Source organism: Corvus hawaiiensis, chromosome 24, assembly GCF_020740725.1.
Source record: "Corvus hawaiiensis isolate bCorHaw1 chromosome 24, bCorHaw1.pri.cur, whole genome shotgun sequence".
Lineage (NCBI taxonomy): Eukaryota > Metazoa > Chordata > Aves > Passeriformes > Corvidae > Corvus > Corvus hawaiiensis.
Window position 1 is genome coordinate 8549472 of NC_063236.1, and position 22224 is coordinate 8571695.

General features: G+C 60.5%; 1 protein-coding gene across 2 annotated transcripts; it reads left to right on the forward strand.

The window, feature by feature from the left end:
* Positions 1 to 5621: 5621 nt before the first annotated feature.
* On the forward strand, positions 5622 to 21990 carry MDFI (MyoD family inhibitor). Of its 2 annotated transcripts, none has more exons than XM_048328365.1 (4): positions 5622 to 5798; positions 16023 to 16205; positions 20301 to 20555; positions 20869 to 21990. In XM_048328365.1, the coding sequence occupies exons 1-4, from the start codon at positions 5729 to 5731 to the stop codon at positions 21123 to 21125; spliced, it is 765 nt and encodes a 254-aa protein (XP_048184322.1). In that variant the 5' UTR covers positions 5622 to 5728; the 3' UTR covers positions 21126 to 21990. The 2 variants fall into 2 exon arrangements, with proteins under 2 accessions (XP_048184322.1, XP_048184321.1); XM_048328364.1 differs by lacking the exon at positions 5622 to 5798 and adding an exon at positions 15387 to 15563.
* The last annotated feature ends 234 nt before the right edge of the window (positions 21991 to 22224 follow it).

The following is a 22224-nucleotide window of genomic DNA, read 5'->3' on the forward strand; positions in this document are numbered from 1 at the left end:
TCCCAAACCCATGGGATTTTCGCACACCCCTGAAGCACAACTGGGGGAAGTCACTGCCTTGGATAACCCAGAGCCAGCACAGCTTCCAAATAGCTCCAAAGAGCCAAAAAAAAAGGAGGGACAGCTTTGGGTTGTTTGGGTTTGGGGTTTTTTAAATGAGAATTGAGAAATTGGAATATCGAGGTCAGGAAGGGAAGTGGCCAAAGGGTTCTTGCTCTGAGATCTGGGCCCTCCCTGAGTCTCTGGTGTCTTGGGGGGATCCCTGTGGCTGCATCCCCTGGGTCAGGGCTGAGAAGGGACCCCAAAACGCTCTGGCCACTCCTTCCTGGGCCGCCAGCGGGGTTGCTGTGAGCCCCCTGCTCTGGGGGCTCAAAAAATGGGGGAGAAGAAGAATTGTGGCTTTAATAAGTGGGAAGGAAAGGACCAGGAATGGTGGGACCAGCCCTGGATGGGTGGGAGCTCCCATTTCTGCCACCCCAACCTCTCCAAAAGCTCATCCTCGTCTGTGCAGAAACCTGGGACATCAACCTGGGACAGGAGGGAGGACAAAGGGGACTTTGTTGCTGAGTATGGGGCAGGATCCGGCTGCCCGTGGTGCTCCGGGGTGTTGAGAGTCCTGGAGCAGCTCCGACCAGGGGAGCTTTGCTGACCCTGCCCAGGAGAAGCCCAAAGCAGCTGAGGGGGCACCTCTCCATCGCTGGCTGCTCCTCAAGGTGCTTTGTCCAGCTCCAGCCCCTGCGAAGGACGCGCAGTCCCTGCCCCGTGACCCCCCAGCAGCTCCGAACCCCCCAGCTGCGGTGCCCAGCGTGGGTGGCAGTGGTGGGGCTGCCACGATGCCCCTGTGCCTCTGCCCCCAAACCAACCCACAGCCCCCCAGAACGGAGCACAGGGCAGAGGGAACGGGGGAAATCTTGGGGAAGTCTTTAATTTTTCCAGCTTCCCAAGACGAATGTTCACGGGGGCCCCCCTTTTTTTTTTTTATATTAAATGTTCATTTCCTTCTTTTTATTTTACTTTTTGCTGTTTTTTTTTTTTATTATTATTATTATTTACAGAAATAGCTCGTGACTCATCAGAAATCTTTCAGCAGCACATGTAGAACAGTGGGGTCATTCACTGCGGCCCCGACGAGGCCGGCAGAGCCTCCTCCCCCCAACAGAAGGCTTTGAGGAGGTTATTTTGTTCCGAGACTTCGTGTGTGCACAGGGACAGGGGAATTCTGCTCCACGGATCAGGGGGTGATGGCTCAGACCCCAAAAAAACACGGCTGGGGCTGCACAGCCTCGCTCTGTGCCGGGCCCCGGCCCCATCCACGGCGGGTTAACCACGCTCTGTGGCTCCGGGGTTGTTTCGTTCCTTGTTTTCCAGGATCACACGCATTTTCTCTTATTTATTTATTTTATTTTCAAAGCCCTCGCTGAGGGACGGATGCCGGGAATGTTGCAAAACCCTCTTTGAACCAAAAAGTCGAGGTTTTAGTGCTAAATCCTCGCCGGAGACAGGAAGGTCAAGGAGGTTTAAATCTTCAACGCCTCCAGTCTGGGGGACGGGAGCTATGGGGGATCCACAAATCTGAGGGGTTGGGGTGTAGGTTTGGGGGTTTTGGGGTGTAAATCTGGGGGTTTAGGGGTGTAGATCTGGGGGGTTTGGGGTGCAGATCCAGAGGTTTTTGAGGTGTAAATATTGGGGAGTTTGGGTGTAGATTTGGGGGTTTTGGGGTGTAAATCTGGGAGTTGTAGGGTGCAGATCTGCAGGTTTTGGGGTGTAAATCTGGGGGTCTTGGGGTGCAGATCCAGAGGTTTTGGAGTGTAAATATTGGGGAGTTTGGGTGTAGATTTGGGGGTTTTGGGGTGTAAATCTGGGAGTTGTAGGGTGCAGACCTGGAGGTTTTGGGGTGTAAATATTGGGGGTTTTGGGTGTAGATTTGGGGGGTTTGGGGTGTAAATCTGGGGGTTGTGGAGTGTAAATCTGGGGGTTTTGGGGTGCAGATCTGGGGGTTTTGGGGTGCAGATCCAGGGGTTTTGGGGTGCAGATCCAGGGATTATAGGGTGCAGATCCAGGGGTTATGGGGTGCAGATTCAGAGCAGATGGAGCCCAGCCCCTGCTCCCCCCGAGCAGCAGCCAGGAGCTGGGAGAGCTGGGCTGGGTTTACTTTGGCGGCGGCGGAGCCGGGAGCGGCGCTGGGTGCCAGAGTTTGTGAATGTGGGTCAGCGCAGTCACACACCTACAGGAACGGCCTTGTTTTCCCAAATGCAGCCAGATCCCACAGCCTTCCTCGGAGCGCAGCCGGCCCGGGCGTAGCGCAGGATTAGGCTGGGTGGAATCGCTGCAGGATTTTTTGGACACTGTGGGGTGGCCCCCACCCCTCCCACCCACCCTAACCCCTGCTCAGGCTGCTCCTTTCCATCGTCCTTTCTTTACAGAGGATGATATTTTGGGGGGAAAAGGATCCTTATTTTTATGGGCAACATGCGACCCCCTGGACACACCGAGGGTTTTCCTGCTCCATCCCTGGAGCTTTCCAGTGCCAGGACAGGGCCGGATTTCCCCCCAGACCACCCTGCCCAGGGCCCAGCAGCCCCCAGGGAGGGCGGGCAGTGGTTGCTGGTCCATCATGGTCAGGCAGCAGCAATGCCAAGCAGCAGCACGGGTTTGTTCCAGGGTGTCCCAGTGGGGTGGTCCCTGGCACAGGGATGGCCCGTGGCACAGGGATGGCCCATGGCACAGGGATGGCCCGTGGCAGTGGGGTGGCCCGTGGCACAGGGATGGCCCATGGCAGTGGGGTGGTCCCTGGCACAGGGATGGCCCATGGCACAGGGATGGTCCCTGGCACAGGGATGGCCCATGGCACAGGGATGGCCCATGGCACAGGGATGGTCCCCGGCACAGGGATGGTCCCCGGCACAGGGATGGCCCGTGGCACAGTTATGGCCCATGGCACAGTTATGGCCCGTGGCACAGTTATGGCCCATGGCACAGGGATGGCCCATGGCACAGGGATGGCCCATGGCACAGGGATGGCCCGTGGCAGTGGGGTGGCCCATGGCACAGGGATGGCCCATGGCACAGTTATGGCCCATGGCACAGTTATGGCCCATGGCACAGGGATGGCCCACGGCACAGTTATGGCCCATGGCACAGTTATGGCCCATGGCACAGTTATGGCCAGTGGCACAGGTGTCACCACGGTCCCTGGGCTGTTGTGGGTAAAGCACTGCTGCTCTCTGGCCCCAAAATCCCTGTAAAACACTTTCCTGCCTGGCAGAGCTCCCACGGTGCCAGGGGCTGCCATGTTCCCCCTCCAAGTTGGGTTGCACAGATCCCAGACCCCCAAAGCTGTGACTCAGCTTCCCGAATACTCCTCAGGTTTTTTCCGGGTTATCAGGCCGAGGAGTCAGTGCACAGGAAGAGGGATGCTCATCTCCACCCACCCCTGACCCGACCACCGGCACTCGCACTCCCGGCTCCCTTCTCCCCCCACCAGCAGAGCATCCCCTGCCCGGGGAGGCCGCGCTCCAGCTCCAGGCAATCCCGGGATCCCTGATCTCCCTTTGTCCACATCCCTCGGGGATGCCCGGCGGCCGAGGGTGCGTCTGCCCGGGCAGGGCCGGGCCCGCCGGTGTCCGGGCAGGCAAAGCGGGCGGAATGTGCGGCGGCAGCGCGTGGGGCTGGCACGGCCCCGCTGCGCTCCCGGCGTGATTCAGCCGCTGCCTCAGCGGTGCCGGCACACCCCGGCTGCATCGCCAGCTCCGTGCCCTGGCGCTGCCCTAAGGAGCCCTGCGGACAGCTGGCAGAGTCCCGCTGGAAGCACGGAGGGAGGGGAGTGATCCAACCGCGGCTGCCGGTGGGGAGGCTTTCCCAAGGATTTCCACCGCGGTGCCGATGCTTTACCGTGACAGCTCTGCCTTCAGGATGGAGCTTCCAGAAAAATCCCGAGCAGTCAGATCCCTCCAGTCCCGCTTCGTGCCCCAGGATGCCTCATTCCCACTTCCCGACCCATTTCCTTTCCATGGGGCGTCTCAGCACCTTCCCCTTGTCCCTCGCCCCGCTGAGCTGCCCTGCTGCCAGCGGAGCGCTGCTGGCGGTGATGGCAGCGGGGCTGTGGCACCACCAGGGCTGTGAGGAGCCACCAGGGCTCTGCCTCGGGTCCAGCCCCGCTCTGGCAACGCGGAGCCGAAGCTCCGGATTGCAAAATCCAGCGGCTGCCCAGACTCCCCCGTGTCTGGGGGCGGTGGCCGAGGGCAGGGCGGGCTGGCCCCGGTGACCCCCGGCCCGGCACAGCGGGGAGGGCAGGGGACAGGGCCACAGGGCGACAATCCCCGCTGCTGCCGGCTGGGCCGGCTCCAGCCCCGTGCTCCGGCCTCTCCCTGCGGTGCTTTGCAGAGCTGGGCTCTTAAACACAGGAAAACACAGGAAAACGCAGCAGTGGGATTAAAAACAACTCTGCGAAACATCCCACCGGGTCCTCGTGACGCTCAGCACGGGGACGAATCCTCGTGGGGCCCTGCCAGGACGCGGCGCCGGAGCAAACCGGGACCTCTGGGTTGGCGCACTCGGGATGTGCTGCTGCTGCTTGAACCTGGATTTCACAGCGCTCTCAGGGCTGCTGGTGGCGGTGACGCCGTCACCTCTGATTCCAGCAGCTCCGGGCATCGCCCCAGGGAGCCGAACCTCATTTTCCAGTTGGGGAAACTGAGGCGGGGAGGGGTGGGGAAGGCGGAGGCGTTCCCTGGACACGCCAGGGAGTCGGGGACTAAAGTTTTGCTTTCCTGCCTGGGAAAGAGGACAGACTGCAGCACCCACCCGAGGGGCACAAACACCCACCCGAGGGGCTCAAACACCACCCGAGGGGCACAAACACCACCCGAGGGGTCCAAACACCCACCCGAGGGGCTCAAACACCCACCCGAGGGGCTCAAACACCCACCCGAGGGGTCCAATCATCACCCGAGGGGCACAAACACCCACCCGAGGGGTCCAAACACCACCCGAGGGGCTCAAACACCCACCCGAGGGGTCCAATCATCACCCGAGGGGCACAAACACCCACCCGAGGGGTCCAAACACCACCCGAGGGGCTCAAACACCCACCCGAGGGGTCCAATCATCACCCGAGGGGCACAAACACCCACCCGAGGGGCTCAAACACCACCCGAGGGGCTCAAACACCCACCCGAGGGGCACAAACACCACCCGAGGGGCCCGAGCACAGCTCAGCCCCGCTGCTCCCCCCTCAATTTTCCTCAAGGGGACCCAGCCCCGCGCCGAGAGCGCGGAAGAGCTGTGAAATCCCAAATCCGAGGCTGGCCCCGGGAGCCACCTCCGCCTGCCCCGCGCCTCTCCCCTCTCCCGGCGCCGCTCCAGCCTCCAGCAGAAGCTCCCGGAGCGCTGCGGGCGCGGGTGGCCGCGTTTGCTCTCCCAGCCTCTTTTTTTTGTTGTTGTTTAATTTTAATTTTTTTCTTTTTTTTTTTTTTTTTTTTTTTTTTTTTTTTTTGAATTGATTGGGAAAGAAAAAAAAAAAATCCCAAGCCCAGCCCAGAGGCAGCCCCGCGCCCCGGCCGGCCCCCATCGCCGGGGCCGGGGGATGCGGGGCGGGCGCGGGGGCGGGCGCGGCGCCCCGCGGGGCCCCAGGTGAGCGCGGCGGGACGGGCCCCGCTCTGAGCCCGCACCGAGCCCGCACCGAGCCCCGCGCTGAGCCCGAACTGAGCCCTCACTGAGCCCCGCACCGATGTCCCGGCCCGGCAGCCCCCGGCCGAGCCGCCCGGAGCAGCCCCGAGACGAGGCGGTCCCGATGCCAGGTACGGGAGGTTCTGCCCTGAGGGGGACACGGAGGGGGGAGAGGGGTGCGCAGGGTGGGGGACACCGGGGGTGAGTGTGGGGGGCGCGGCTGGAGGGGGGTGAATGTGTGTGTGTGTGCACGGGGGGGTCTGTGCACGGGTGGGGGGCTATGGGATCACGGGGAAGGCTGTGGGATCACGGGGAAGGCTGTGGGATCGCAGGGAAGGCTATGGGATCACGGGGAAGGCTGTGGGATCGCAGGGAAGGCTGTGGGATCGCAGGGAAGGCTGTGGGATCACGGGGAAGACTATGGGATCTCAGGGAAGGCTGTGGGATCGCAGGGAAGGCTGTGGGATCGCAGGGAAGGCTGTGGGATCACGGGGAAGGCTGTGGGATCGCAGGGAAGACTATGGGATCTCAGGGAAGGCTGTGGGATCGCAGGGAAGACTATGGGATCTCAGGGAAGGCTGTGGGATCGCAGGGAAGGCTGTGGGATCACGGGGAAGGCTGTGGGATCACGGCTGGGGTGTGTGCGCGAGTGGGGGGTGTGTGCAGGGGGTGTGTAAATAAATGTCTGTGCGTGTGTGCAGGGCTGGGGGGCCGCGGCTGGGGGGTGCATTTATGGGGGATTGGTTCAAAGTTTGGGGGGTGTGGGGTGCCCCATGTGGGAATGCACTGCCGGACACGCTGAGTGTGCACAGGAAGGGGAAGGAGGAGAGTGAGTGTGAGTGTGTGAGTGTGAGTGCACGGCTGGGGGGCTGTGGGTGGGTAGCAGGGGGGTGTGTGGCTGGGGAGGGGGTGCAAGCAGGTTTGGGGTGGGGGGGAGGAGAGGATGTATGGCTGTTTGTGGGTGTGTTGGTGCAGGGCTGGGAATCTCTGAGCGTGTGTTGGTGTCCCTGGCAGTGTCTGTGGGTGTGTTTGGGTGTGTTTGTGAGTGTTGGTGCAGGATTGTGAACATCTGAGCGTGTGTTGGTGTCCCTGGCAGTGTCTGTGGGTGTGTTTGGGTGTGTTTGTGAGTGTTGGTGCAGGATTGTGAACATCTGAGCGTGTGTTGGTGCCCCTGGCAGTGTTTTCCTGTCTCTGTGTTTGTGTGTGAGCTCAGCAGCTGCCGGGAGCCCGCCGGGATTTTGCATCCCAAACTCTCCAGCAGTTTCTGTCCCGGAGCCAAGCCCAGGGAGCAGCTGGGTGGGGGGGGGGGGGGGGGGGTGAATTAAACCCCCCAAAAAATGGGGGTGAGGGGCTGGGGGCTGCTCTGCAGCCCTGGGTGGGTTACAGGGACCAGGCCGCGGAGAAGCGGATGGAAAAGTTTGGGGAATCCTCATTTTTTCCACGGGGCAGAGCTGAGCCCCTCGCAGCCCCTCCGGTGGCTCTGCCAGGGTCGGTGGCCCCTGGTGCTGTCCCTGCCGAGCTTCACGTGCAGAAACTGCATTAAAAATCCCACGGAGAGATTAAAAACCAGCAGAGCAGGAGGCTGGAGGAACACACCGCGGTGTGTCTGTCAGACCAGACACAAAAGGGGCCAAATCCACCCCAAAAGCTCCGAAAGCGGCTGCCGGGCTGAGCGGAGCCGCGGGAGCTCCGGGATCCGGCACAGCTGGACCGGCCCCGTGTTGGCTTTGGCCCGGAGCACGGCCGGGCCCGGGCTTTGGAGAATACATCCTCTTGTTCTCTTCCCCCTGCTCTTCCAGCTGGATGCCGCCGGCTCCGCTTCCCGGCTGAGCTCTGCTCCGAGCTCAGCCACGTCCCGGGGCCCAGGCAGCTGCGGGGGGCTGATTTCCCTGGATTTCCTTCCCTTTCCAGGTGGGAAATGGTGAGCACGGTGCAAAGAGCTTTTGCACGGGGCTTGTCCCCAGCCTGGCTCGGAGGAGGGCTGTGCATGGCTCCTGCGCCAGCGGCTGGGGGGGATTTTAAAAAGTAACTTAAAAAGCTGTTCAGTATTTTGGGGAAAATGGCCTTGGAGCTTTTCCACCTTCCCTGTGGCCGCACAGGAGCTGTGGGTGGGTAAAGAGTGGTTCAGCTCCCAGTTGTGCTGGTGGCCTGAGTGGGAGCACTGGGGCCTGGCTGAGGTGCTTGGGGACATCTGTGAGTGCCCAATTTGGTGTGTCCCTGTTGGAGGGGCATCCGTGAGTGCCCAGTTCAGTGTTCCCATCTTGGAGTGGCACCCATCAGTGCCCAGTTTGGTGTTCCCAACTTGGACTGGCACCCATCAGTGCCCAGTTCGGTGCTCCCATCTTGAGGGAGTCTCACCTCCATCCCAAACCATCCCAAATCCCCCCTCCTCTTCCTCAGCTCCTCTGGAGGGGTCCCCAAGGTGTGACCCCGAGCAGAGCTGGACCAAATTTGCCTCCTTCAGACTCCTCCTTTGCAGTGTGGGGAGCATAACGGGGTCTCCTTAATTCCCACCTGCCCAGGCTCCAGAGGCCGAATTCCATCCCTGTCCCTCCTCAGGGAGCAGCTCTGTGCTGCCACATCCCAAACCCTCGCTCCCATCTCTCCTTCCTCCCTCTTCGTGGGATTTCAGTGAGGGATGAGCAGCCAGGCCCCTCCGTGTTTGTCCCTGTGACATTCGGCTGCCGAGCCCTGGTGGCTTGGGCAGGGGCCAGCGGCTCTGTCACGCACCGCCGGGCCTGGGAATTTTCTCTCCATTCCCTTTCCCAAGTTTTACAAACCAGAGTGGCTCGTCTGGAGACATCCAGGCTGGGGAATAAACAGGGAAACCGAGGTGCTGGCGTGGTTTGACCGAGCTCAGCGTGGGGTGGGCAGCTCAGGTGGGGTTTGCAGGGCTCGCTGCTGTTTCCCAGCTGGAGACGGAGCTTTTTTCCCAGAGTTTGTTCCCTGGCACCTCTGGAGATGGGTCGGGTGCCATCACAGCCTCCTCCCACCCAGCAGGGACGGGGACATGGCAAACCAAGGCCCCGAAATAGCCACAGGTAGTTGGCAGAGAGAAGAGGCCGCTGTCTGCCTGGGTAGGGAGGGGAGGAGTGATTATTTTTCGGAGGAATTAGCAGAAAACAGGAGGAAAACAGAGTTTCACTGAGGGACAGCGGGAAGCAGGAGAGGCTCTTTCCTCCTCCTCCTCCTCCTCCTCCATGTGAAGATGATGGAGACAAATCCACCTCCAGCAGCAAAAAATCCTCCTTGGCTTTGGCTCTGCTCATTCCCACCTCCCTTTTCCCTTCCCATTTGCTGTGTGGGGCCACCCTCGTGTCCCCCTCCGTGTCTCCAATCCCTGCCTGTGTCCCAGCTCAGCAGCTCAGAGTTTGGGATGCTCGTGCACATTTGTCCTTAATTCTTTCTGCCTGTTCCCAAGGATTTTGCCCCGAGGTGTGAGAGGAGGCGGAAAAAGCTGTTGCGTGCTCAGCCCCAAGCACGCAGCCTCCAGATCCAAAATGCCACTGGAGGCCTGCACGGGGTGCCCCAAGCAGGGAATTCTCAGCAGGAATCAGTGTCACCCCGCTCAGGAACCCTTTACTGGCACTGTCCTGCTCTGGGATAGGGGTAGGAACAGAAAAAAGCCCATCCAAAATCAAAATAAAAGGGTTTTTTCTTGGCTCAGCACTGACTTAAGAGCAGGATTGCAGAGTTGCACGCAGTCACGCTCAAAGCGCAAAGAACCCCTCCCAAAAAAAGCTCTGAAAGAAACAAAACCGTATTTTTTTTACCCCCACAGAAAGACATTTTGCACGGAAAGATCGATTTCTGTTTTTCTTTCCAAGTTTTTCCCTGTCAGCTCCTGAAAACGCTTCGCTCGTGTTTGTTCTTTGAACGACAGCAAAACTTGCAGAGGAAAAGAGAAGAAAAGCAAGCAAAAAAAAAAAAAGGCAAGAAAAGCAGATTTCTGGCTTTTTTCAGTGTTTCTGGGTTTGAGCAAAACAAAGCCAGGCCTTGGGGCTGCATCACCCCTGCTCCCACTCCAGCTCCTGATTGAATTTCCTTGGAAAGCGCCTGCCTGGGAGCTGCAGAAACCCAAGCTCTCCTCGGGGTATTTGCTGGAGTTCTGGTGATTTTCCCCAGAACTTTTCCATGCCTGGAGTTCCCCCTCCTGTGGGATCGGCACCCCCTGGGATGGCCCCAATATCCCTTCCTACATCCCAGTTTTTGGAATTTTCTTTGGGATCCGTGCGTGGGAGAAACCCCAACCTACAGAGAGCGCGAGCAGCAGCAGCACTGGGAAGTTTTGGGCTCCATCCCCACCGGATGTTCCTTTTGGGAAAATCCCATTTTTGTGCCTCGGTTTCCTCACCAACCAAGGCAGTTTTCCAGGAAAATCCCTGGAGCTCAGGGAAGGTGTGATGGGCCCCGGTTTAAATCAGTGCCAGGCTGATCCTGGGATGAAAGGGGCTGGAGAAATGCAAATGATTCTCCTGCTTAATAACAGTGCCCGGCAGCTCCTGCTGATCTGCTCCTCAATTAACTTTTTTTAAGGACTTAGGTTGGGAAGACACAAATTTTCCCTGGCAGGACCTGTGCTGGTTTAACCCCCAAGGTTACCCAATTACCGGCCTGGCTCGGGCTTTAATTACTCCCTCCATCATTTCCCCCAGCAGCTCCCTGCTCTGTAATTCCCAGAATCTCCTTGGATCTGATAGGCCTGGCCTTAGCAGCTTTCCAGGCCTCAGGGATAATTGCTTTTCCTTGAGGACACCCGGGATTTTCTCCTGTGTCCTTCCTCCAGGCTGGGCTCCCCTGATTTCCCAGATTTTCCATCCTTTGGGGAGTTATCCTGCCCCAGGTGCTCCTCAGCCTCCAACTCAGTCCCAGCCTGGGTCTTTTCCCTGGTGTTTTCCCATCGTTTTTCCCCATTCCGTGTCCCCACAGTGTGTTTGGGGTGGTTTATGTTGGGTTTGGGATGAGGCCTGGCGCTGAGAGATGAAGGAAGAAACCCAGACCTTCCCAGGTTTGTGTGCTGGGAAGTTTTGTTGTCCCTGTTTTTCCAGTCCAGGCTTAAAGATCCCTCCTTCCCTTGCAGCTCCACACTGGGATGGTGCCTTAATATCTATAAAATGTAAATATATTTATGTTAAATCAGTTCTTGCTGCTTAAGGAATAATTCCTCCCAAACTGCTGCGGTGTCAGAGGTGTTTCTTGCAGGGAATTTATATTTTCTCTTCCCTGAAATCCCTTGTAGGAGCAAGTCTTCCATGAATTTGGTTTGGCAGGAGCCACTTGGAGCCGTGAGGACCTTGGAGGGATGGGATTTGTAGGGACACTGACCTGGAGTCGGGGTTTGGTCACCGAGGTCAAACTCCAAACAGGGATGGACTGGATGGACGCTGCTCCTGGCCTGTCTGGCCCCAAAATTCCTCCCTCCCTTCCCACCCAAAATCTATAAATAACAAATAACAACAACTCCCGGCCTGCTGAGCTATTTGGGGGTTTTGTGGGTTTTTTTTTGCTTTGTTTTGCTTTTTTTTTTTTTTTTTGCATTTAAGAAGTATCTTCTCATAGAAACCTCTGGTGTTCTGGACTGGATTCCTCATTGTCCCAGAACTGTTTATCCAAAGCTTTGCCCAGGTGAGCAGAGAGACACTGGGCCAAAGGTTTGCTGGGTGGGAAGCAAAGCTGTGCTGGATCTGTCCTGGCCATGCTTTGGGCATCTCTCCTCCCCTTCCCACCCTCCTTTTCCTTTCCCTATCCCAGAATCTGAGGCGGCCTCGGTGCATTCATTTCAGACTGAGTGTAAAGAAGGAGATTGGGATTTTTCCCGGGATTTTGCTTCCCTCTGCTCCCTCCTGGGAAGGATTTGCTTCAGTGCCATCTCTTCTGCACTGGAAACCTGAAATGTCCCTGGAATGGGGCAGGCAGGCACCTGATCAGGTCAGGAAATCCAGGAGAGGTTTCAGACTTGTTTTATCTGCTTGAAAAAAGGATCAGAGAGCTCCCAACCCAAACAGCACCGAGCTGCTGGGTTGTTGTTCATGGCAACTGCATCCAGGATTTCCTGCTCCCTGTCCAGCCATTCCCAAGGGATTAAAGGCAGGGAAAAGGGGGCTCTCCTGAGTGTCTCCACGCTGGCAGGAGTGGCATCCTGTGGTGTTGGGTTTGGATGCTCCCCAAAAGCTCAGATGTGGATCCAGATGTGCTGAGACCCCTTCTCCCTCCTTTTTGGTCAACACCAAACCCCAACCTGCCAAAGGGATGGGATTTGTTCCCACATTCCCAGTCCCAGCCTGCTGAAGGGATGGGATTTGTCCCCACATTCCCATTCCCAGCCCCCCGAAGGGATGGGATTTGTCCCCACATTCCCATTCCCAGCCCCCCGAAGGGATGGGATTTGTTCCCACATTCCCAGTCCCAGCCTGCTGAAGGGATGGGATTTGTTCCCACATTCCCAGTCCCAGCCTGATGAAGGAATGGGATTTGTCCCCACATTCCAGTCCCAACCCGCCAAAGGGATGGGATTTGTTCCCATATTCCCAGTCCAGCCTCTCTTTAGCTCCATGTTGGAGAAGTTTTCCTTCCCGTGCTGTCCCTCCCTGGGACTGGGAATGGGGCCGTGTCCATCCATCTCCTGCCACCAGATTCCTTCCCTCAGAGCCAAAGGCATTCGGGAGGAAGAGGGACAGGGAAATGAGATCCCAGGAGCCGGGCGGATCCTCAGCCACATCCCAGGAATGCTGAGCAGGAGCCACGGGACACCCTGGGTGGGTTTGACCCCAAACCACAGCTCCAGCTTTGCGTCTTCCCACATCCTCTGGGGGTCTGGGCACCACAACCGGCTGGGAGAAGGGAATCCACAGGTTTTTGGGAGCTGGGGGCTGCTGGGGCTCTGCTGCCTGTGGTGTGGCTCGTGGTTGTGCTGCTGGAGAAGCTCATCCCGGGATGCTGACGGGCTGCTCCTGCCTTTTGCTTGTCGGGCTCTTTGGGAATGCTTAGCTCAGCCCATCAGGAATTCCGGGTGCTTCCAACTCGGAGCACAGAGCACTTTTCCCCGTGAGCAGAACCAGCCCTAGGAGCTCTGGCAGACTCAGGGCCTTGCTGCATTCCCAGAGGGATGGGACATTGGACTTTGCAGGAATTTTACAGGATCCTCGGTTGCAGCCATGAAACCTTCCAGCTTCTTTGCACCTTTCCTCTCCCCTCTCCTATTTTCCCACCTCCTTGATGGACTTTGGAGCTCACTGATGTCTCGGGGCTTCCGTGACGGATGGATTTGGACTTTGGGACTGGGGAGAATAATCAGAAAACCGGATCCATGTGCGTGTCCTGGGCTTGGCAAAGGAAAGCAGCTCCACATCTATCACTTGCCCGATCTCTGGTACCTTAGGGCAGTGCTGGGATTTATTGAAGCTGAAATTATTATTTTTAAATGCCTCGTTACCTCTTTTCCCAAAAACCAGGGATCTGAGCTGCTCTCCCTGTGCCACGGCACCTCCACATCCCCCTTGTGCTGCTCCTGGGGGGGCAGAGACTTGGACTCTCATCCCAGGCTCTGGGGAGGATTTGCCCTGGCCAGGAAGGGTCTGGGGGTGCAGGATCAGGGAAAAAGGGAGGGATGTCCCATCCCAAGGGCCGGCTCTCCTTAGCGTTTTTCCCGGGCTCGTGGTTGGTTTTAAAGCTGATGGATTCAGGTCAAGCCTGGTCTCGTTCTGGGGGCAGCAGGGGAGGGAAGGAGCCAGTCCTGCCCTGCTGGCAGCAGGGAGAGGGGATCCGGAGGGGCCTCAGCTTGGCAGGGCACCCCTGGAGCAGGGGTTGGGGGGATTTAAAGGAGGAGAGGGAGCCAGGAGCTGTGGGATGAGCCTGTGCCAGCGCTGGAAGTGCCTGTTCACCTCTCTCTGTGCCAGCAGAGCTGATGCCTCTTGTTGGGGGGAATTTGGGAGCTGCTGCCCACCCAGAGCCTGAGCACTTCCCGGGGCATTCCCTCTGCACTTCCCTGTGGATCAGGGGTGGGAGCCTGCGGGGTCTGTGCTCAGCCCACACGTGTCCAGCTTCTCCCAGACCTTCCCTGGGGTCAAGCTGTGACCATGAGGGTGGACACGGCCCTTTTCCATCCCATTCCCGGGGGAAATGGTGCTCTTGGGGAGCAGCATCATCCGCACATTCCCTGAGGCCCTGCAGCAGCAGGGATGTGAGGCAGCGCAAGGCAGGGAAGGACCAGCTGACCCAAACTTCATTCCTGCCTATTTTTGTCCCTCTCCTGGCCAGCTTGTTCCCGGGGGAGTTAATTTAATTGCCACCTTCCTCCCTGCGTGGCTGTGGTTGTGTGCGAGCCCTTGTGCAGGGTAATTACAAGTGTGAAGCGGACACGGCAGGAACGAGCCTGGGCTCCTTCCCGGTTGGAGCAGCACCCTGGATATCCCTGTGGATCCACCCAGCCAGGGCTGCTGCTGTCCCACGGAGCTCCAGGCCTCACCAGACTGCCCCTTGTCCCCAGGAGCAGGCACAGAGGAGGCAAGGGATGTGCTGGAGACACGGAGTGGTCGTGGTAGGGATCTGCTGGAGCTCTCCCTGTGCCAGCCCTTCTCCTGCTGCTGCACCTGATTTTCCAGCTCTTTTTCCCAATTGCTGACCCTCAGGGAAGGGGATCTGGCGGTGATGGGGCTGTTCTGGGCAGCCCTGGGGGTTTTTAAGCCCTGAACACACTTTGGGCACGTCACAGCCGAAACCAGAGCAGCTCCCGGGCTCTGCTGGTTCTCAGTGGCTCCAATGCCTTCCCAGGGACTCTGCGGGAGCTTCACCGTCTGTGCCCTGCCCGGGACACCTCTGGCTTCACTCAGAGCTCCTCAGCCATTGGGATTTCATGTCTGGCTTTGGATCAGGGCTGACTCCAGGCTGGGACATGACAGAGGCTGTGGGTGCAGCAGCGTGTGGGTGTTACTCACCCCCACACCCGTGGGGAGATGACAGGCTGCTCTCCTCACCTCTCCATTTCGCTCTGGGCTTTCCAGAGGCTTGGGAATGGCTTTTCTTCCATCTGGGGCTCACGTGCTCATGCTCCATTGGGATTCAGAGCCAACGCTGCTGTAGCAAAATTCAGCTGGAGCTGCTGGATTTGCTTTGGTTGAACCCCAAAATCGCCTCACCTGCGAGAGCTGTGAGCAGGGCTCTGTGCTGGGATGAGTTTTCCTTCCCACAAAACCCCGTCTCAGGAGCGCCAGCACCCCAGGCTGGACCTGCACCCTGGGGAGGGCAGAGAGGGCGGTCCTGTAGGGAAACTGAGGCACGTGGAAGATTTTGGAGCTGGGAGCAGAGCAGCTTCACTCCAGCCCGGCTGCAGCCCCTCTGCAGCATTTCCAGGCTCCAGCAGATCCCGGGGTGCAGCTGGAACCCCTCACTTCCCTCGTTATGCTCCTTTTAATTATCCATAATTGCCCTCCTTCCTCCTCGGCTCTGGTGTGCAGGACCCTGGTTTTATCGAGGATAATGAAGTGTCCCAAGCCCCTTTCCCCCTTCCCTTCCCTTCCCCTCCCCTCCCTGCCGGCATTCAGGACCTCCTGTTACAGCCAGGGCAATTATGGCTCGCTGCTCTCCCTCCCTCTGCCCAGCCTATAATTTAGTTTTATATAAAGCACGCTCCAGCCCCTGTTGTGCAAGACGTTGCTATTCCGGGGGATGGGCAGAGGGATGGGGCGGCCGGGAGGGGGCTCGGGGTGGGTGGGAGAGAGTGGCGTTGCACCGAGCCTCCCCCCCCTCCCCCGACACGCCCTGGGCACCCCACATTCCCCGTGGGATGGAGCAGCCAGCTCCCAGCAGTGCCGAAGGTGGTCCTGCCTTCTCCCGGCTTTCTGCGAGGGGCGGTTTGGCACCGGGATTTCTCCCATGGGGAAGAACTCAGCTCCTTTCAGGTTTTTGCCGCCCCATCGAGGGGTCCTGCAGGGGTTACTCCTGCTCCGGAGTGCGGGAGGATGAGGGAAGGTGGCAGCCAGCTCCCGCAGGGAAGACAGTGGCCCTTTCATGGGAAGGGGGATGAAAAATCCAGCTTGAGCTGCGGAGTGTAACCAGATCCCTTGGCTCTTTTGGAGAAGGAATGTGAGAGCTTGGAAGGGTTTTTGGGATGGTGCTGCCGAGCCGCTGGCGCTGCAGCGGGGTGAGCAGCTGCGGGGTGATGCAGCCGCGGTGCCCGTCCCGAGCAGCCCCAAATCCCGCGTGGTGCTCCAGCTCTTCCCCCTTCCTGTGTGCGGCAGGGATGTGGCTTGGGAATCAGAACCCAGACGCCCTGACCGGTGCCATGGGCAGTGTCTGGGGCCGGGCTGGGGGTTTGGGTGGCCCCGGGGGGCTCGGCTCTAACCCCGTTTCTCTTGCAGAGGTGGCCGAGCCCTCGCGCCCTCCCCCGAGGCCGATCCCAGCGGTGCCACCGGCGGAGCCCCGGCCTCCCGCCCGCCCCGCGGTGCCGAAGAAGGAGAAACCCCCGGAAGATGACAAGTCCCCAAAAGTGCTGACGAAAAGCCCCCGGGCCGAGTTCTGCGGCGCTCCCGAAGCTGTGACATGTGAGTGTTTCCCTCGGTGGCAGCTCCGGACACCGCCGGGGGCCCGTGCCTTGGGCTGCTGCCACCTCATCAGCAGCGGGGCTCATTAAAAAGCGGGGCAGAGGTGGGAACTGTCTCCTCCTCGCTTTGTTCCTCCCCACATCAAAGCTCAAACCGAGCCTGAGTCACCTGGAAAGGCGAAAGCGAAGGGCGGCACCCGGCATGGCTGTCGCTGCCCTCCGAGGCGGAGCCGGGGCAGCTGGGGCTGCTTTGGGAAGCGTTGGGGTCCTCTGGGATGCCGTGGTGGGAAGAGGGATGAGCCCTCGGGGAAGAAGCTGGGTGGAGCATCCCCCAAAACCCCAGTGGGAGAGAGGAGAGCCCCAGAGACCGTTTTCGAGGGCACAGCCCCGGGATGTCTCCGTGGGCACAGCCCTGGGGTACCTCAGTGGGCACAGCCCCGGGATGTCTCCGTGGGCACAGCCCCGGGATGTCTCCATGGCACAGCCCCGGGATGTCTCCGTGGGCACAGCCCCGGGATGTCTCCATGGCACAGCCCCGGGATGTCTCCGTGGGCACAGTCCCGGGATGTCTCAGTGGCACAGCCCCGGGATGTTTCCGTGGGCACAGCCCTGGGGTATCTCAGTGGGCACAGCCCCGGGATGTCTCCATGGCACAGCCCCGGGATGTCTCCATGGCACAGCCCTGGGGTACCTCAGTGGGCACAGCCCCGGGATGTCTCCGTGGGCACAGCCCGGGATGTCTCCATGGCACAGCCCCGGGATGTCTCCATGGCACAGCCCTGGGGTACCTCAGTGGGCACAGCCCCGGGATGTCTCCGTGGGCACAGCCCGGGATGTCTCCATGGCACAGCCCCGGGATGTTTCCGTGGGCACAGCCCCGGGATGTCTCCGTGGGCACAGCCCCGGGATGTCTCCATGGCACAGCCCCGGGATGTCTCCGTGGGCACAGCCCCGGGATGTCTCCGTGGGCACAGCCCTGGGGTACCTCAGTGGGCACAGCCCCGGGATGTCTCCATGGCACAGCCCCGGGATGTTTCCGTGGGCACAGCCCCGGGATGTCTCCGTGGGCACAGCCCTGGGGTACCTCAGTGGGCACAGCCCCGGGATGTCTCCGTGGGCACAGCTCCTGGGGCGGGAGCGCAGCAGGCACTTGCTGGAGCAAAGGGAGACGCTTCTCGCTGGGACAGCTCTTGCCTTGGCGAGTCCGGGGCAAGGGTGAGGCTGGTGCCAAGCCTGGCTGAGCCGGGCTGTCCGCACAGAGGAGTTGGTTTTGCCGCAGGCGGTGGCGGGGCCAGGCAGCACCTCCCAAAATCTGCTGCCGTGAGAAACGCCGGGGTGGGGTAGGCGCAGGGTGCGGGCCGGGATGCCCTCGCTCCGTTCCCCGTTGCAGGGGTGGGGGAGCGGAGCTGGCAGACGCGGGAGGCTCTCCTGGAGCCGTCCATCCTTTCCCTGGCCCCCAGCCCGGATCCCAGGGTTTCTCTCCCAGGCTGCCATTCCCCTTCTGCTGGATGCTGGCGCGCAGCTTCCCCTTCCAAGGGGCGCGAAGTGGATGGAAGGTTCCCCGCGGGATGAGGGCGGGTGGGAACGGAGCTGCGCGCTCCGGAGGGTGGGCAGGGGAGGGGAGAGGACGGCGAAATGCGGGCGCTGGAGCGGGGAGAGCGCACGTTTCCTGCGGCAGAGCCCGAGACTTGCGCAGCATCTGGGAGCTGGGCCGGCTGCCCAAAGACATTCTGCACGTCTGACTCACACCGCAGCCGCTGCACGGCCCCCTCCCCAGCCCAGCCCAGCCCCCCGGTCGTCCCCCACCGGCCTCGGGGCTGGGAGGGACGTGGGCACCCTCCTGCTGGGTGCTGGATGAAGGGACCTTCCCTTCTCTCCCTGGGAAATGAGGAGCGTCCCCTCTGGTATCCCCCACTCCTCCCAGTGCTGCTCTTGGGGGGGTCACCATTGGGTTTTGGGGGTTATTCCTCCTTTGGCAGGACCCGGGGAGCACAGTTAGGGTCTCCCATGGGATGGTGGCATTCCCGTGCCAGTCTGGCTCATGGCAAGCTCAGGAGGCACAGGGCAGAAGGGGCTGTCGGGTGCGGGGTCATGTCTGTGTCCAGCAGTGCCAGGATTGCCCCCCCCGAAGGCTCAGCTCTGGTGCTTGAATCCATTTTTCCAGCATTCTGGAACACTGGGATTGCGGGTTTGGGATTCTGGGTGTTGAGTTTCAGGTAGGAGCAGCAGACCCAGGTGGCCACTCCAAGCCCTGGCAGTGGCTCCGGGGGGGTCACAGCAGAGAGACCCGGTGATGCTGCCCTGGGACAGCCTGAGGGGATCCAGGAGTATGGCCTCGGTGGGAAACCCAAAGGGAATATCCAGGAGGTTTTTGGTCATTGAAGAGCTGTAGACAGGCAGTTTTCCCCAAAATCCTGGGATTTTAGGGGTGCTCCCCCCACTCCTGCCCGGAGATACTGAGGAGCTGGAGGTGCCTCTTTTAGAAGAGCTTTGGCCTTGTGTCCTAAAGGCTGTCCTAAAAAAATGGGAGCTATTTTCCCTGACTTTGAGCAGGGGGGATTCCTGGCTGCCTCTGGCTGCCCCTCACTGGAGCCAGAGCGTGATTTTGATTTACAAACAGTTTAATCTGAGGAATGCGGCGAAATGGGGAGCGCCAAGTGCATCCTGCTGCAATCCCAGAGAACCCAGCTGCCGTCCGAGGCTGCTGAGCTGCTGCTGCGTCCCTCTTGACTCAGCCCCTGTGGGCTCAGCCCCTTCCTGTCACAGCTCTGGGCAGCCCTGGTCACTGTGGGCATCCTCGGTGCCATCTCAGTGCACACACGAGGCTGGAGAGGGCACCGGGCAAGGGTACACAGAAAGCCAACACTCCATGAGGTTTTTTAGGGAGGGGAGACAATTCCTGTTTTATCCAAGACCTGTTTTCTGTTTCCCCAGTCTCCCATCCCTCCTGCCTCCAGCCCACTTTTCCCGCTCAGCTCTGGTTATTTTAAGTTCCCTTCCCAGCGGGTGTCAAAGACCAAGCTCCCAGTTTAACCTCCCTCGGCGGCCCGAGCCGAGCTCAGCCTGGTAAAACCAAGCACTGGGACCATCCACTTGTGTCTTTCACCTTCCACCTATTTTATTTTCGCCTTCCATCTATTTTATTTTCGTGGATTCAAGACAGGGACCGTCTGTGCCCGCTCCACCCCCGTGTCCCCCCGTGCCCTGCACAGAAAGTAGCTCCTGTTCCCTGGTGCCTTTGCCCTCGAGCCTCTCTCCTGAATCATCCCTTGTTTACTGCCACGGCAGAGGAAAAGCAAAGTTTGGCCGAAGCACCACCAGACAGGATTTTATTTGTGGCATTGCTGGGGAGGGTGATGGGTGCTGGGACTGGGAACCAGCACAAAGATGGGTGCCCCCATTCCTTGTGCTGGTTCCCAGTCCTCTCCCAGAGCACCACATCTGGGGACAGCAGGAACACGGGGCTGAGCCACCCCTCTGGCTCTGGCAGCATCCTGGCAGGACATGGGGCTGCGGCGGGAGAGGCTGCAGGGAGGTACAGACACAGCAGAGTTATTTTCCTCCTCCTGCAGAGAAGTTCATCCAGAGGTTGTGGAGACCTTAAGGAAGTGGCCGGTTCCCGCAGGGCCGGGGAGAGGAGCAGGCTGGCTCCGCAGCGGTGCCTCATCTCCTCTGGCTTTACAGAGGGCGGTGGGGACATCCAGGAGCTCTGTCTGGCAGCCTCGGTGGGTTCATCCCTGCTGGCTGTGCCGGGAGATCTCCTCCTTCAGGTCCTCTGGTGATTTGCAGCAGTTTCAGCACGTCCTTCACCACAAATCTTCATTTCTTGGGGTTTTTTCATCCCTTCCTCTCACCGGAGCCTTTGCCTCCTTCCCTTCACCATCCCTTTTCCTTCCTTTGTCCTTCCTTCCTCCAGCCACCTTTTCCACATCTCCAATTCCATCTCCATCCTCTTGGACCATCCATCCATCAGCATCACCTCCCGGTCATCCCGTGTCCAGCTGGGGACCGGATTCCCGTGTTTCTCTGGGGTCTGGGCACGCATTTCTCCCGGCGGAGAGGGCGGGGGGGTAACGTGCTGCTCTCTCCTCTTCAGGCCAGCCGCAGGTGCGAACACCCCCGCAGCCCCCCGGGCCCTGCACCCACCTGCTGCACAACGGCGCCGGGCGGGGGCCGGAGCCGGGCGGTGCCAACGGGGAGGCGGGGAACGGGATGTGCCGGGCCGTGCCCAGCTCGCAGAAGCCGCACCGAAAGCTGCAGTCGCACCACTCCATCAACAGCCAGAGCAGCAAGAAGAGCAAGGGCAGCTCCAAGTCAGCCTCTTCTCACATCCCCATTGAGGCGCAGGAAGGTACCAGCTGTCCTCTCTCCTGGTCTCCTCGGGCCCCTCATCCCTTGGGATCTCATCCTCCGAGCCCAGCGGGACCCCTGGGCCCTCCTGGCAGCCTCTGCAGGGCGAGTGCTGAGCGGGGCCATCTCCTGTCCTCCAGAATTGGTCTCTCTTGAGGCCTGGGTGTTGAGGGAGACTCCCTGGGGCAGTGCCTGCCTCCCGACCCCTTTTCACATCCCTTCCGCGAATTCCTGAGGGAGGATTTCCATCCTCGCGGCGCTCCCCCAGCACCCACCTGTGCCGGGTGCTGTCTCACCCCTGCGTTCCTCCCCAGACTGCTGCGTCCACTGCATCCTCTCCTGCCTCTTCTGCGAGTTCCTGACCCTCTGCAACATCGTGCTGGACTGTGCCACCTGCGGCTCCTGCACCTCCGAGGACTCCTGCATCTGCTGCTGCTGCTGCAACTCGGGCGAGTGCGCGGACTGCGACCTGCCCTGCGACATGGACTGCGGCATCATCGACGCCTGCTGCGAGTCCGCCGACTGCCTGGAGATCTGCATGGAGTGCTGCGGGCTCTGCTTCTCCTCCTGAGGGCCCCGCTGGGCCGGGGGACCCGCGCTGGGACCCCCCAGGCTCTCCCGCAGCGGGCGAGGCTCCGGCCGGTCCCCTCGGGAAACGCCAAAACCTCGAGGAGGAGGAGAGCGAATCCCTCGCTGCGAAACCTCGTCCTTGGAGCCGGAGCCGGATCCTGCCTGGGGAAGGGGGAACCCAGACGGCCGTGGGGGGCTCTGGCAGTGTCCTGTCCCGCTCTACCTCTGCCCGCACCGGGGCACCGCGGGAGCCTCCTGCTGCCTGAGCCGAGAGCAGGAGCGCCCGTCCCGCAGAGCCACCCCGGGGCCCGGCGTTGGGGACAGCCCGTGCCGCTGGCACCGCCCCAGGACAGCGCTCCGGGGGGGTTACAGGGGGTGGCACGGAGCATCCCCCTGCCAGGACACCTCCGGGGACACCTCCGGGGACACCTCCAAGGCCGGGTGACCCCCGCGCACTGGGAGATGCTGGAGCCTCCCGCCCGGCTGTGGAGTCCCGTGCTGGGGGACGCGTCCTGCCAGGCCCCCCTCCCCTCGATGCTGAGCCCGGCAGCCAAGTGCAATACCCGCAGCCTCCCCCCTCCCGGGAAGAAGCTTTTCCTGCAGCCGGAGCTGCGCCGAGCTGCCACCGACCCCTGCGTGTCCCCCGTGTGTCCCAGGCGTGGCGGGGCAGGGTGGCTCGGTTGGTGCCAAATGACCCCCAGCAGTTGTTGGCCCCCGTGCCACCATCCCGGGGACAGGGCTGGTGGCTGGGTGGGGGTGGCAGACACCCCGCTGATGGGCTGGGGAGACGGGGAGGGAAGTGTCACGGTATTTTATAAGTTTTTTGTTCCTTTTTATTGTAAATAAAGGTCTTTCTTCATTTGCGACCCACGGCTGCCGCAGCACGTGCTCTACCGGGCACTCCCTGGGGACAGAGGCTCCGTGTCCCCTGTCCCTGCAGCCCATCCTGCTCCCAGCTGGCTTTGGGGACATGGGACAGGTCAGTGACAGCCCCAGCGTGCTCCTTTTTGCTCCTTGTGCTGGGAAGGAGAGTACAAGAGGACTCTCTGTCCTTGGCTCCAGGGAACAGGTTGAGGTCCTGGAGTGCCCTGGGACAAACC

What these genes read in the sequence shown, in the direction of transcription:
- MDFI (XM_048328364.1), top strand. Translation starts at nt 15,449, where the DNA reads ATGGAGCAGCCAGCTCCCAGCAGTGCCGAAGGTGGTCCTGCCTTCTCC. An exon ending in AAGAACTCAGCTCCTTTCAG is followed by an intron (nt 15,564 to 16,022) that starts GTTTTTGCCGCC and finishes TTTCTCTTGCAG; the next exon opens with AGGTGGCCGAGCCCTCGCGC. An exon ending in CCCCATTGAGGCGCAGGAAG is followed by an intron (nt 20,556 to 20,868) that starts GTACCAGCTGTC and finishes GTTCCTCCCCAG; the next exon opens with ACTGCTGCGTCCACTGCATC.